The sequence below is a fragment of the Impatiens glandulifera genome, chromosome 5 (genome assembly GCF_907164915.1).
Source record: "Impatiens glandulifera chromosome 5, dImpGla2.1, whole genome shotgun sequence".
NCBI classification, from domain to species: domain Eukaryota; kingdom Viridiplantae; phylum Streptophyta; class Magnoliopsida; order Ericales; family Balsaminaceae; genus Impatiens; species Impatiens glandulifera.
Window position 1 is genome coordinate 40,713,960 of NC_061866.1, and position 14,945 is coordinate 40,728,904.

At 35.9% G+C, this 14,945-nt stretch overlaps 3 protein-coding genes and 1 pseudogene across 3 annotated transcripts; 1 reads left to right on the plus strand and 3 right to left on the minus strand.

Moving 5' to 3' along the window:
* Positions 1-443: 443 nt before the first annotated feature.
* Positions 444-1,866, minus strand: LOC124939347. The gene is made up of 2 exons (XM_047479828.1): positions 1,501-1,866; positions 444-872 (listed from the first exon to the last, which is right to left on the minus strand). Exons 1-2 carry the CDS (start codon positions 1,864-1,866, stop codon positions 444-446), a joined length of 795 nt encoding a protein of 264 aa, XP_047335784.1.
* A 2,707-nt stretch (positions 1,867-4,573) lies between these two features.
* Positions 4,574-7,539, plus strand: LOC124937744 (protein transport protein SEC23). Its single transcript, XM_047478064.1, has 2 exons — positions 4,574-5,416; positions 5,615-7,539. Exons 1-2 carry the CDS (start codon positions 4,733-4,735, stop codon positions 7,205-7,207), a joined length of 2,277 nt encoding a protein of 758 aa, XP_047334020.1. The 5' UTR covers positions 4,574-4,732; the 3' UTR covers positions 7,208-7,539.
* Positions 7,540-7,619: 80 nt separating this feature from the next.
* Positions 7,620-9,493, minus strand: LOC124937745 (DNA-directed RNA polymerase V subunit 7-like). Its single transcript, XM_047478065.1, has 2 exons — positions 9,363-9,493; positions 7,620-8,388 (listed from the first exon to the last, which is right to left on the minus strand). The coding sequence occupies exon 2, from the start codon at positions 8,378-8,380 to the stop codon at positions 7,805-7,807; it is 576 nt and encodes a 191-aa protein (XP_047334021.1). The 5' UTR covers positions 8,381-8,388; positions 9,363-9,493; the 3' UTR covers positions 7,620-7,804.
* Positions 9,494-11,967: 2,474 nt separating this feature from the next.
* LOC124939348 lies at positions 11,968-13,082 on the minus strand (annotated as a pseudogene).
* Positions 13,083-14,945: the final 1,863 nt, after the last annotated feature.

Below are 14,945 nucleotides of genomic sequence, written 5' to 3' on the forward strand. Positions count from 1 at the left end.
AGAACATTTTTTTTGGAAAACGATTTAATATTATTTATTAAAAAATATCTCAAAGGGAAAAAATTGTATCATTCTAACAACCTAGAAACACGAGTTCATGGTTAATGAAAAGTAAAAACCAATAAAAAAAATACAAGTCTCACGACATATTACAAAGAATCAAACAAATTTATCTATCTCACTTTAAAGTCGTTTAGATTTGTGACTTCGAAATATTGTATCCCCATTGTTTGCAAATAGCCCAATTTCTTTCGTCTTCGGGAACTCGCCTCCACATAGGAATTAGAGCCCGACAATCAACTATAACATCTCTCCATACTTCTTCCACACTTCTACGAACTCTCCCATAGACTCTTGCACTCCTTTCACCTCACGTATGGTAGACATTCGAACCAAAACTGTACCTAAATACACTTGCTGGAATTTTGTACATTTGGCTTTAGTTAGGAAGCAACCTTGATCTCCTCCAACTCTCTCGAAAATGAATACATACCCATGGTCAAAGCAAACCTCCTCCAAACTGTGCTATCAAACAGGCAGCCAACAAAAAGATGATCGATCGACTCCTCGTTTCCTTCACACAAAAGGAAGCTTATATCCGGAATCTCCATATACCTCATTACCCGGTCTCTTGTGTTCAATCTTCCCCTAAATGCAAGCCTAAGTATAAACTGATGCCTCGGTGCGATCTTTGAAGACCAAACAAGCGGATCCCACTTTCCAACCTGCCCCCTTTCCCGAATAGCATCCCATACTTTGCTGGAAATTAGTTTTCCGTCCTCCTCGACTTCCCATGAATGTGAACCATGAATGTGAATCATCTCTATCGTGAAAGTGAATGTCATTGAGCCATTCAAGAACCCGTTGCCCTTCTGGTATGTGCCGTAGGAGTGAACCCCATTGTCGATCCCTAAATTCTCTTATCGTGGCAGCCAAGCAATCCCTTTTTATACGTACATTTTGGAACTCTTTTTTAAGAACTAGTGGCCAGTTTTCAGACCATGTGTTGTGCCAAAACAATGTGCATCGGCCATCTCCCAATCGTATGTTAAAAAGTGGTGTAGCTTTGTGTTTGAGTTTCTATATTTTCTTCAATGACCAGCCCATTCATTCCTTAATTTTTCCCATCCAAACACTCGCTTCCCACTTCATAAATTAAGAATGAACCCATTTTACCCAAAGTGAATCTTGTTTTCGCTCAATCGCCCAAAGATGTTTGAATGTGTGGGCTTTGTTCCACTCAACACGACTCTTTAGCCATATACCGCCCTCCTCCTACGGCTTAGATAGATATGTCCATTTCACTTTTTTACCCCCTCTTTCTTGGCTGCCCCAACTAAAGTCCCGCATCAAAGAATTCATCTCCTTTATCACCTTCTTCAGGAGAACCAATTTTTAAGCCCAATACCCGATTATCCCCATGATGACACTCTTAACCAACTCGATTCGGTCGACGTACGATAGTGTCTTCGCTGCTTAACCTATAATAGTATTCTTTACCTTTTCTATTAGCGGACAACAATGAACAATCTGAATTTGCCTCGTCGTTAATGAGATCCCCAAGTATCTGACCGGAAAGCAACCCTCCTCAATTCCCATAACCTCGTATATCCTCGCCTTCGTTTCCTTATAGACTCCACCGTAGAAAGCTAAACTTTTCTCCTCATTTATCAAAAGATCTACAATACTAGAAAAGAACATAAGTGCATATTTAATGGTTTTAATGGATTCAACATCCGCATGTGCAAGAATGAACAAGCCATCGGCAAAACAAAGATGTGTAATCTCCTCCTCCTCGCAGAACGAATGGTGGATGTATGGTCGGTTCTTTCGGAACGTCATAAAGACACTCTCAGAGACTTCCATGATTAAGACGAAAAGATATGAAGAGAGGGATCCCCCTGTCTCACACCGCTTTCACCCTTGAAGTAGCCTTTGTGAACTCCGTTGACACTAACTACAAAATGAGAGGTATATATGCATTGCATAATCCAATTGATATATATATATACACAGAACACCAGAAACTAGCATGAAATCTCGAATATTCTTCCATCTAACCGAATCAAAAGTCTTTCGGATGTCAATTTTGAAAGCACCTCTCAGGGTAATATTCTTCCAACCATAACCCTTTAAAATATTCTGCATGAGAAGAATGTTATGCGATATAGATCTACCGGAGATAAATGTGGATTGGCCTAGACTAACAATCTTAGATATCACACTTTTATAACGTTTTGAAAGTATTTTCGAAATTATCTTGTAAACAACATTGCAACACGAAATTGGCCTAAAATCCTAGATCCTTTCTAACATAGATTTCTTCGGATTAGATTGAAAACCGTTACGTTCCTTTGCTTCAACATCTTTCTATTCCGGGAAAACTCCAACACCCCCGTGTTGACGTCATGACCCACAATAGACCAATTCTCTTTGAAAAATTTAGCGTTAAAACCGTCCGGACCCGGACTCTTATTACCATTAATGTTGAACGCCTCTTTGACGTCCTCTCTTGTGACTACCTCAATTAAACTCGACTATCTACCACGAAAATTTTCTTATCAATGATTTGGTATAATGCATTAAGATAACTATGTTGTTACTGATTTTTCGTTCCCAATAGTAGCTTATAAAACTGGACAGTCAAATTCCCTCTTCTAGCCTAGCAGCAATAAGAGATTGATACTAACCCTAAGTTTCTGGGTTCGAGCCCGTCAGGCGGCAAGTTCTGCGTCTAGTTAAAGGGTTAAGTGTGTTTGCGGGCTACATACTTAATTCGTTGTCTCATTTTTTATCCCTTCTTCTAGCCTAGCGGCAATAAGAGGTGGATACTAACCCCAAGTTCCGTTAAATGGTTAAGTGTGTTTGCGGGCTACATACTTAATTCATTGTCCCATAATCCCCTCTTCTAGCCTAGCGGCAATAAGAGGTGGATAATAACCCTAAGTTCCTGGGTTCGAACCCGTTAGACATTCAGTTCTACGCATAGTTAAATGGTTAAGTGTGTTTGCGGGCTACATACTTAATCCATTGCCACATTTTTTTGTCTCATTTTTAACCCTAAGTTTCTAGGTTCAAGCCCATCAGGCGGCAAGTTTTGTGCCTAGTTAAATGGTTAAGTGTGTTTGTGGGCTACATACTTAATCCGTTGTCCCATTTTTTTACCCCACCAAGGTAGTCCAATGGTAAGAGTCAGCTTAAGAGACCAAAAAGGTCACGGGATCGATTCCATTTGAAAGCACTTTGAGTTTAAGTGGGAAACCATGATTGTGGGGTGTCATGCTAGTTTTCCTTTAATTCCCAAAAAATAAAAACTTGACAGCCACCTCATGCATTTGATCATGCCTTGCGCAAATTCCTCACTGTCCTTTCTTAGCTTGTGCACACTATTCTGAAGATTTCTAGTTGAACACTTTCGATAGAAGAAAGCTGTATTTTATCTCCAAGTGATATCCAATGTTGTCTCGATTTCTATCTTGTAAAACTTTCTTCTAACGAGCTCAAGTTCCTAAATGAAGTAAAGGCAACCTTCTCCTCTTCTTGGAGTTGAGTAACATCATCACTTTCAAGTAGTCGACTTTGAACATCCTCAAGTTCACTTCTTGTAGCCATTACCTTTTTTTGATATGTTTCTGTATTTTCTCATCAAACTTTAGGAATTGGTTCTTAAGAAGTCTCAGCTTTTCTGAGACCCGAAACATGTTGGAGCCGGCAACTTGCTTAGCCCATACCTCATTCAAGATCCCTTTGAAATTATCATTCTCCATCCAAAATTTAAAGAACTTGAAAGGCCGCCTCATTCTCTTTTCTTTCTCCCCAAACAGTTTGATCGGGCAATGATCCGTTATCCCCGAGTTCAAAACGTGTATGTGACTTCTCGGAAACTGAACTGCCCATTCTCTGTTAATTAGCTCTATATCAATTCTGTTTTTCCTTATTCGTTCATTCCCTCTCATCGAAGACCATGTGTAGAAGTTCCCATAGTTTGTAGGCCCGATACAATCAATGTTCCTTATACAATCATTGAAGTCTATCATATCTTGTATGATCTCGGATTCCGGGCTCATCTCATTTTCAACCCTTTTAACATTAAAGTCACCTAAAACTGTCCATGGTTCACCGCTGCCTACCCGAGCCCTTAAACTGTCCCACAACTTTCTTCTATCCGAACCCGAGTTGCTGCCGTAAACAATGTCTAATCGAAAAAATTATCATCATCCTTACGTTGAACTTCGACCATAATAACTTGGTCTATCGAGTGCAACAACTTGACTTTAGCCAATTCCGTGTCCCAAATTTGATAGATATAACTATTATCTTAGTTTTTTATTTGAATTATTTTGAGTTATTTTTTTAAAAATTATCCCAATATTATTAAAATTTGTAAGGTGGAGTATGATTTACTTATTCCCATCCAATGTTTCTTACTAAATTAGTTTACTTTGAACTAATTATATTTTATTGTTCACTTTATAATTAATGTATTAAATTAAATGATTCATCTTTTACTTTGGCAATTTTTCAGTGATAATTAATTGATTATGTTGTTGATTGAGTACTTGGTGCTATCATGGTTAAAGTCATGAGTTCACCGCTGAGCTGCGATTCTACTTTGATGGCCAGAATCTTGGGTCTTGATTGGTTCCTTCCTTTTTGCTCCTTAAACCCTCGCCATCGACTGCAAATCCAGTGAACTTTTTTCAATTCAATTCGTTTTGGGTATTTCTGATCTATGGATTTCGTCGAGTTAGAGGCCGCCGAAGGCCTCCGATGGACATGGAATTCATGGCCGGCGACCAAATCAGAAGTCGATGCCCTTGTAATACCACTATCGGTCATGTGCACGCCATTGATGCAGTTCAACGAGCTCCCTATTCTTCCTTACGATCCTCTAATCTGCAATCAATGCGGCGCCGTATTGAACCCTTATGCCCGCGTAGATTACCAATCTCGCATCTGGGTATGCCCTTTCTGCACAAAGAAGAACCCTTTTCCTCGATCTTATTCTGGAATCGGTGAGAATAATCTTCCAGGTGAGTTGTTTCCAACCTACAGTACTGTTGAGTATCATTTGGGGAAGAAAGTTCCTCCGCCGTTGCCACCGCCGCCGCCTTCAATCTCAAACAGATTCGGCTCCTCAGGATCCCTGGCTTTATCTTCTTCTTCTTTGCTACCGGCGGCTGTTGAACATAGAGGGATCGCGCCGGCGTTCGTGTTTGTGGTGGATGCTTGTACTGATGGGGATGAACTTTTAGCGCTGAAGAATGAGTTGTTGTATGTTGTTTCGTCATTGCCGGAAAATTCATTGGTGGGTTTGGTCACTTTTGATTCAATGGTTAGAATTCATGATCTTAGTTCTACTGATTGCTTGAGGGTTTTTGTTCTTCACGGCGATCGCGAACAATCCTCTGATCAGGTATATATATATATATACCTTAATTACTCTCATTGTTGATCTATTTCATTAAATTTAGACCTGAAAACATGATGATTGTTCCAATACCATGATGAACCTAATAAGAAACTGAAGTTAAGAAAGGTTTTTGATTTGCAATGAAACAGAGAGGAAATTTGAATCCTTATGTTCGTTTTGATCTGTTTTCCATTATCCTAGATGAAGAAGTTATTGGGAATCGATCGTAAAACGTCGTCAAAGCAAGGATTTCTACTTCCATTATCTGAATGTGAATTCAACATCACTACAGCTATTGAAGATATCCATTCCTCAACCCGAGTAAAACGCGGGCATCGTTCTTCACGTTCGACAGGCGCAGCTATATCAGCATCGGTTGGGCTCTTGGAAGGTTTATCGATCAATAATGGCTCGAGAATATTGGTTTTCACGTCAGGGCCTGCCACTCTAGGCCCGGGAATGATTGTGAAATCGGATTTAGCGAATTCCATCCGAAGTCACCAAGATATATTCAATGACCGTGGTTTTCACTATGCCAAGGCTTCGGGTTTCTATAAGAAGTTATCGGAGAGACTTTCAGATTCCTCGATTGTTCTCGACTTCTTTGCTTGTTCGCTCGATCAAGTGGGGGCAGCCGAGGTGAAGGTCCCGGTTGAGAATTCGGGTGGATTCATGATGCTAGGGGATTCATTTGAATCAGAAGAGTTCAGAAAGAGTTTACGTCATTTGTTTGATCGTGACAAAGACGGGAGCTTGAAGATGTGTTTCGACGTTACTATCGAGATAGTCACGTCGAAAGACTTCAAGGTATTCAGAGCCCTTGGTCCTATAACTCCTCTTAAGAATAAGAATGGTACATGGAAATTGGGGACGGTTACGAGCAAAACTTGTGTAGCGTTCTTCTTTCAAGTGGCAGACGAACCAAAATCACAGCCCAATTCCGCGTTCTTCTTACAAATCATCACGCGGTATCGCGACGGAGACATGTCAATACGGAAAAGAGTCACGACTGCTTCGAGAAGATGGGTAACCAAACGCTCCCCGGAAATATCTTCGGGATTTGATCAAGAGGCCGCTGCTTGTATCATGGCTAGACTGGCAATTGACAAGGCAGAATCGGAGATGGCCGAAGATGTCATCCATTGGCTAGACAAGATGCTAGTTCGGTTTTCCTCGAGGTTTGGAGATTACATTCCGGAAGATTCTTCGACTTTCCAACTCTCATCAAACTTTTCTCTTTACCCGCAGTTTATGTATCACTTAAGAAGGTCTCAGTTCATCGTAGTCTTCAACAGCTCGCCAGACGAGACGGGTTTCTTCAGATTGGTTTTAAACAGAGAAGGGGTATTAGGTTCTCTCATAATGATCCAACCAACACTTTTACGATATTCTTTTCATGGGCCTCCTGTTCCGGTTGTGTTAGACGTGTGTTCGATCACTCCAGACTCAATCTTGCTATTTGATTCATTTTTTCATGTCGTGATCCATTATGGAGCTCATATTGGGCAATGGAGGAAGATGGGTTATGATCAAGATATGAATAACGAGAGTCTAAGGAAGATGTTGGAAGAAGTGGTGGTTGAGGCGGAGCAGTTGACTGTTGATCGATTTCCTGTACCGAAGGTTATAAAATGTGATCAGTATAGCAGTCAAGCCAGGTTTCTTTTGGCTAAGTTGAATCCGTCGGTTACCCATGATTCGGTTTATACAGATCAAACTGAAATAATTTATACCGATGATATGAGCTTGCAAACTTTTGTTGAACATTTGCGAGCTCTTGCTGTTCAAGGTTGATTTATAAATCTGGTTAAACGACAAGTATTCCTTGTACAGATATTAAGAAACGCATCATAGCTCAATATATTTGGCACCAAGATAGTGTTTCGCCGCTGAAATGTATTATTATTAATGTTGAGGTCTTGTTGTTCTTGGTTAAGAATGATGGCTTTTTACGAAAGACAGATTTTAAGGAGGCGCTTGTTTATTCAGATATTATTGTCTGAAACACGATCTTTGTCACATTTCTCCTTCGGGTTTCTGTCAGATTTTTCATTTAGTTGTGTTCAAGTTGGAATCTTATTTAGAAACAGGGTATTATATAAACTTAGTGGACTGTTTTTATGGTATTTCATTTCTTATGTTAGTTGTTTATTTGAAAAAATCTTATAATAAAACTAAAATTTGTAATGGGATTGTAATTGTGACAACAAAGATTAATCAAAATATTTCTCAAGTTTTTTCAACTGAAACTGATGATGGACAACAAGATTTAATCATTTGTCTAAATCAAGTCTAATTGCATCTTTACATGCAAATGTGCAGTAAGATAATAAAAACTATCCATTGTAGTAAGAAGAAAAAACCATAACACAAAACAGTTGTGTATACCTTTTAAAGATCCAAAGAATCTGAACCAGCCATTGAAACAGGTCCAAGACCATCGCCTTCTATACTCGCAAGAACAAATAATTCCCTTTTCCCAACTTGATGTTCCGCATTCCATCTCACAGCAAACACTACAAACCTTACAACCACACCTTTCGCAATCCTAGAACAATCCTTCTTCATGAATATTTCACTCGATTTCAATCGAACATACCTATAATCCACCATCTTTTGAGCCGATAGGTAAACATGATTCAAGGGGTTCCCACATCTCAACAAAACTCCCATCCTACATACTTTATGCACAACACCCGTCGTAATATCTCCCGTTTTGGGCAGTAAAGTTCGACAAAAAATTGTCACTGGAAGTTCAATTTGGTCAGAATTGTCTTTCACAATTGCCTCACCTTCTACCTTCACATTGGTTACTGAAAGGAAATAGCCATGTTTTGCAGTGGACTTTAGTTGCAGCAACTCCTTTAAGACAGTTGTTATCACTTCAAATTTCGAAATCCATCTCTTTCTCTTAAGGTTCTTGGATGGGAGAATAATGCCCCCTTGTATTTCCTGTTCGCGTATCATTTCTTTCTCTACACAAAAACAAAGCTCTTTTTATTATGTTTGCAGCCTTGAATTTAGAAAATGAAGATAAGTAGATTCAAAAGAGGTCATCTGACCAAATAATGAAAAACATATCTCATATGAGTTCGAAAACAAGCCAAATGAAGCTGTTAAAACGAAAGAAAAAGTAGATAGATGCGACAATGATCTGCATAACTAAACTCTAGAGACAGTGTAAACCCTCAATTTTCTTATTAGCACGAGATCATTCAGAATCAGAATTTAAATAGATGGAAGTATCTTTAAGAACTTTAAGCAAGACGACCTATAATTAAGACACAAACACGGGACAGCTGTGGAAATGTGAGCCTTCTTGTGTGTATTAACATATATGGTAATAATATATATAGAAATTGAGATAATATTACTGTCACCATTTTATTAGAAATCCTAGAAATTGTCATAATATCATATTAGGAACATTTCCTTATCAGTACTATAGTTTATTACATAATTCAAGATACATCAATCAGTGTAGGATTACCATCTTCTCTAAAAGTTAACCAGTAAATCAAATCCAATGAAGCTAAGATTTATTTGTTGCATCCCTTTTAAGAGATTTCACCAACACTAATCTAAAACAATAAAGAACAGGGTAATACAAATCATACTTAAAATGGAAAATTAGGGTAAAATTCTCAAGTGAAACCCTTAATTGAATAGACCCAATTATGAAATAACTTATGATATCCAATTTAACCCTCTAGGTATATCCTATGTTCTATTAGAATGGATTAAATCTTGGTTCCTAAATCAATCATCTTGTTCCTAAACAAAAAAGAATTCATATAAATTGAAATCTACAAATCAATGGTGTCTAAATCAATGGTGTCTAGTCAGTTAATGCAGATCCAATTACACGGAAACAACGGTGCAAATGAAATAGGAAATCGGGTTATGACTGGATAAGAGAATTTCAGGGGAAAATAATTAGATTTGTTACCTTAAAAGAGGCCGGAAGACTATAAAAAATCAGCTGCTACTGAATATATGCTGGTTCTAGCATAAATATTGCCGTGGTGGGGTCGTGAAGAGAAGCGGGATATAAGGGTTGTGGTGAAGAAGATACTTGAAATAGAGAGACTAGGGATTTGACCTTTTTGAAGACGGCCGCCGGGTCCTACTATTGCAAACATTTATTTTGTTTGGTTAAGAAACTAAATTAATTAGGTTAAAAAAACAATCTAAGGCAAGCATTCTAAATAAGGATGTCTAAGATATGTAATACTACTCACTCTTAAGATAAATAATATAATTTAAGGCATGAGCTCCAATATTAATTTGAAAAAAAATTGTGTTATCTATATATAATACATATATAATGATGCTTAATTTTGAAAGTGTTCGGATTGTCAGGTCGAGAGCTATGGTTAATTTAGATATATATGTGAGAGTAAATGAATATTTAGGTCGGATTCTGGGTTGATCCGTCCATAAACTTAAAACGATTAAAAGTAAATTAAAAATGCTATAGTATGTTTCGAACTCGCAACATAACAAAATAAATATAACTTTTTAACCAACTAAGTTAATAGCACTTTATATTTTAAATTTAACACCAAACGTTGGACATTATAACAATATTTTGTTATCTGTGATGCACACGACACGAGGTAAGTCTCAGTTTATGACCATTTTTATTGTAAACAATATATAGAACAACTTAGTAATGTAGATATATTATTAATTTATTATCTCGTTTAGAAAAGAAACTTAAAATTTAATATAATAAAATAGTATTTTAGAATGGGAAATTTGACGAAATAACCCTGATAATAGGCTTATTTCCAAATTTAGCATAGGCATGATAAATTTTATAAAATTAACCTTTTGCCATAGGTAAAAGACAATACTACCCTTAATTAAAAATTTGGGTTATTTATGTTTCTTTTCCTCTCTCTCCTCGTTCACTTTCAGTTTCTCCTTACCGATCCTTTGGTATCCTTTCTCTCATTTTAGTTTCTCCCATTTCAGTTTGTCTTCCGACGATCCAAGTGAAGCAACGAAACGAAAGAAACCAATCGATCAACTCTCCGAGACAACGCCGGAACGCCTTCATCATTTCAGGTGAGTTATGCCCGTTTTCCCATCGTTTTCCTTGCAATAATGCTGAAACGAAAGATTGGTTTAGAGTTTAGGGTTTGGTTTAAGATTTTAAATGATGGCTGAATGATTTAGGGTTTAATATGCATTTGTCGTAGGCGTCGCAGGCGAAAATGCATATGTCGCAGACGAATATGCATATGTCGCCTGCGAAAATTGCGCATCTGTCGCCTGCGAAAATTGCGCATCTGTCGCCTGCGAAAATTGCGCATCTGTCGCCTGCGAAAATTGCGCATCTGTCGCCTACGAAAATTGCATTTGCATGTGTTGAGTTCTTGCTGTTGAGCAAAAAATTAAGTAAAATGTTATTGTCCTTTGTGTTTTGTAAGATAAAAGTATCATTTTTTTCTTTATTTTTTTCAAGGAAAGTGAACCTGCTTCCCTGAAGAAGTACAGTGATACGGGGGAGAAATTTCTAGAGGAGCATGGGGTTGACAGGCCGTCAATTGGAGATGTTTTGTGGAATTTGGAGTACGATCTCTAGCTTGAGGAATCTTCATCGGCTCTGACAGAACCGGAAGACAACAGCACGAATCATATTCAAGGAATTGCATTGAATCCTCCACCTATGGAGGCGTTTGATAACAACAGAGCAAGTAGGGTGGAGGGTGCGAGTTATGGGGAGTAAGATGTGGCGACAAGTGTTGTTTTCTCGCAGTTAGTAAATCCTCGTGAAAGATAAAGGTTTTGCTCGTGAGAATTGGGTGCATTTATATTTAAAACTTGTTATTTCCTTCTTATCATTTGGTGATAATAATATCTTAATTGATCACTGAAAATCATATATATATATGTGTGTATATTGGATCTATGTCTCTTCTACGTACATTGCTTAGAGAAATCTTGTCAGTTGAACTAGCTCCATAAAGGTTCACAATTCATCTAATACTCCATAAGTTTAGTCATTCTACAATTGTTGCATTATGTGTTGACTCACTTCTCCTTTGGAATCAGATAAATCTGGATTTTAATCTATGATGGAAACTAGCTTGACGATAGCTGAGTCTTTGTAATAGTAAACTACTTAAGTAAAACAGGACAAACACCTTTTGTTTTTGTTCCTACAATGGGATATTGTAAAAAGTATTAAACAAACTCGTCAAAGATGTTTAAAAAAAATATGATTGAAACAATATGACATGAGTAGAACACAGTAGAAGAATTTGGATGCTCTTTTTTCTTTTGGATTTATGATTGATCTTTTTTTTGTCTTCATAGCTACAAAAGGCATAGAGGAACTTTTTTTAATATAATCATCATTTAACATAAATTAAACTTAATATGTCTCTATTTTTTGGTAACTTACTCAAATGATATAATATATGTTTTATTTATTTGATAATTTATTTGAACAAAAATCTCAAGATCTTAATAAAATCCAAGACAAACACAAGTTACATCCCACAACATAATTAACAAAAATAGAACAAAGTTGACATAATTCATCATCTTCCCACGACAAAATACAAACGAGATGAAGCTACTTGACTTTCTTCTTCTCCTTGATTGACGATGAAGATGATACAACACCAATTTTTCTTCTCCAGACACACCAACACATTCTGATACGCCTCTTCAATTTGCTCCACATCAATCCAAATATGATGGGATTTTATTACCCCATGGCAGCTAGAATCTCAAGCACAATCCCCTGTTTTGTTTGTACACAATAGATTGAATGATTCACAAATATAATGATTTGGATCCATATTCAAACGGAAGGTTAGAATATTACCTACCAGAAACAGAAGAAGACAATTCCCTTGATGCACAAGAATTTCGCTAGAGGGCTGTGTGGTTTCAATTCTTTATCAAACATATGGTAAAAGATCACAAGAAAATACAAGGCAAGTGAGACTAAAACGTTTAAGATAATAGTGAATGTCCAGTTGATCCAACTCAGATATATTCCCATTCTTTGAAGAACTATCATCAAGATTGAACATACAAACTGCCATGTCCACTACTTTAGAAGCTTTAGCGATTGGTGATTCAACCGAACTGTATGGGGCTGCAATCAGTATAAAAAGAACCACATATTTGAAACAGAGGAAATAAAATTTTCAAAAACTACACCCAAAAAAACAAGTTTTACGCACCTGAAAGCGAGTCATTGAAACGAGTGGTGAATTTTTCTTACTTTTACCCTATCTGGAACTATGTTCTTTCTCAAGGATATGTTCCAAATAGCTATACATCAATGCCATAAACTTAGCAATCATCTGCATTTATAACAACAACAGAATAATCTCCCATTGGAATTACAAAACCCTTAAAAATGTTTGGTACTATACTTACCAAAGTTTCATAGCATTCCTTGATTTATTCAAAAAAAGTAAAATAAGAACTGTTCCATGTAAAATGTAACAAACCAGTGTAGGATACAACAACATATAAAGGAGCCATGAGAATGATAACCAATATAGCATTCTATGTTCCTTTGGTTCCCTCCAGCATAATATATGTGTCAAGACTAATTTAGTAGAAACCAACAGTGTAATCACCAAGCAACAAGTTGTTGCAATATAAGTCATTTGTGCTGGATGCATCTTTCCTTAATAACTGAGAACCTGCGTTACAGATTTGAAACTTCAACCCTTAATAACTAGATTTGTTGTATTATTCACGGGTAGATTTCAGAAAACTTCATGAGATTCTAAATCTAAAAGTTAGAAAGAAAAGTGTATGATCAAAGTAACTAGGATTCCGAGTAGAATCGCGCAAACAACGAAGGTTGTGAACTCCGACAGGCGAAAAATGTATTTTCGCAAGCGACAGATGCATTTTTCGCAGGCGACAGATGCATTTTTCGCAGGCGACAGATGCATTTTTCGCAGGCGACAGATGCATATTAAACCTTAAATCATTCATCCACCCCTCAAAACGCTAAAACCCTAAACTATTATTCTATTTCAGCATTAATGCAAGGAAAACGACAGAAAAATGAGCATAACTCACCTGAAATGATAAAGACATTCCGGGGCGTTGCTTCAGGGAGTTGATCTATCGGCTTCATTTGTTTCGTTGCTTCGTTTAGATCGTCGGGGGAGAAGAGAAACTGAAATAGGAGAAACTGAAATGAGAGAAAGGAAAACCAAAGGTCGGTCGAGGAGAAACTGAAAAGGAATGAGGAGAGAGAGGAAAATAAATAGAAATAACCCAAATTTTTAATTAAGGGTAGAATTGTCTTTTACCCATGACAAAAGGTTAATTTTGCAAAATTTATCATGCCCATGCTAAGTTTGGAAATAAGCCTATTAGTAGGGTTATTTCGTCAAATTTCCCTTTAGAATTATATTATAAATCAGGAGTAAAGCAGAAACTATCTCGGTTTAATTTTGAATTATCAAATGATCTAGAATACTTACATTTTTACTTTTTCAACTATAAAGATCCCACAACATATTATATTCTAAAATCACATATTTGTTTAGTATGGAAAATATCATTTATTAAATATTTATATTTCATAAAAAAATTAATAAATTATGTTAACTTAAGTAATAAAAATTTGATTTAAAATATCTGAAGTTTCTCTTTTAGGTTTTATTAGTTTTTTTTTACATAAATTCTTTTTATTATATTATTGTTATTTTAATTATCAAATAACTCATATAATTAACTAAATATTTTTATTTTATTTTTATTAAATTTTAAATATAAAATAATTTTAGTAATTAAAAATTTAAATAAGATTTTTTTATCAAATAAGATTTTTTTTAGATAAAACCCAAAATAAAAAAATCTAAAACCAATACCAAATTAACAAGCTCGTTTTTATTTTATTTTAATATTTAAACTGTTTTTTATTTAATATTTATCTATAAAATCACTATTATTTTAATTATAAAATTATTTCATTTATCAAATAAAATATTTGAAAATAAAATTTATTTTTTGTTAAATTTAAATTTTAAATATAAAAAACAAACATGTTAATAATTAATCTCGCCTCCAGACACGACGTCACACTGAATCTGAATTTTCCTGATAGAAACAAGTGTTCTGATTTTATAATATTTCAATACAATGTTTAATTGTTCTTGACATTGTAGATTTTGGTAACTTCATTTTGCTACAATTTTGCAGCCTCTTCCAATTCAGGGTTAGCAAGATTTGTCGAGTTTTATTTTTCGCCATTTTTTAATTTGTCTAGCTATCCTGCAAGCTCGGTTTTGTGGACTATATAGACAACAATTTTATTTCTCTTAATTTTATTAAATTAGTTTAGTTTTTATTTCAATTGACTAAACATGGTTAGGTTATATATTATTATATTTCTTATTGTAAATTTATATTTGGCATTGAATTAATGTATAGTTTTTTTAATATCTATTTAACTTTCATATTCTTACTGGTGTTTCTTTTTTTTTCCTACTTTACCTTTGAAAATAGAGAAGAAGACATTCTATTTTGAATTCTA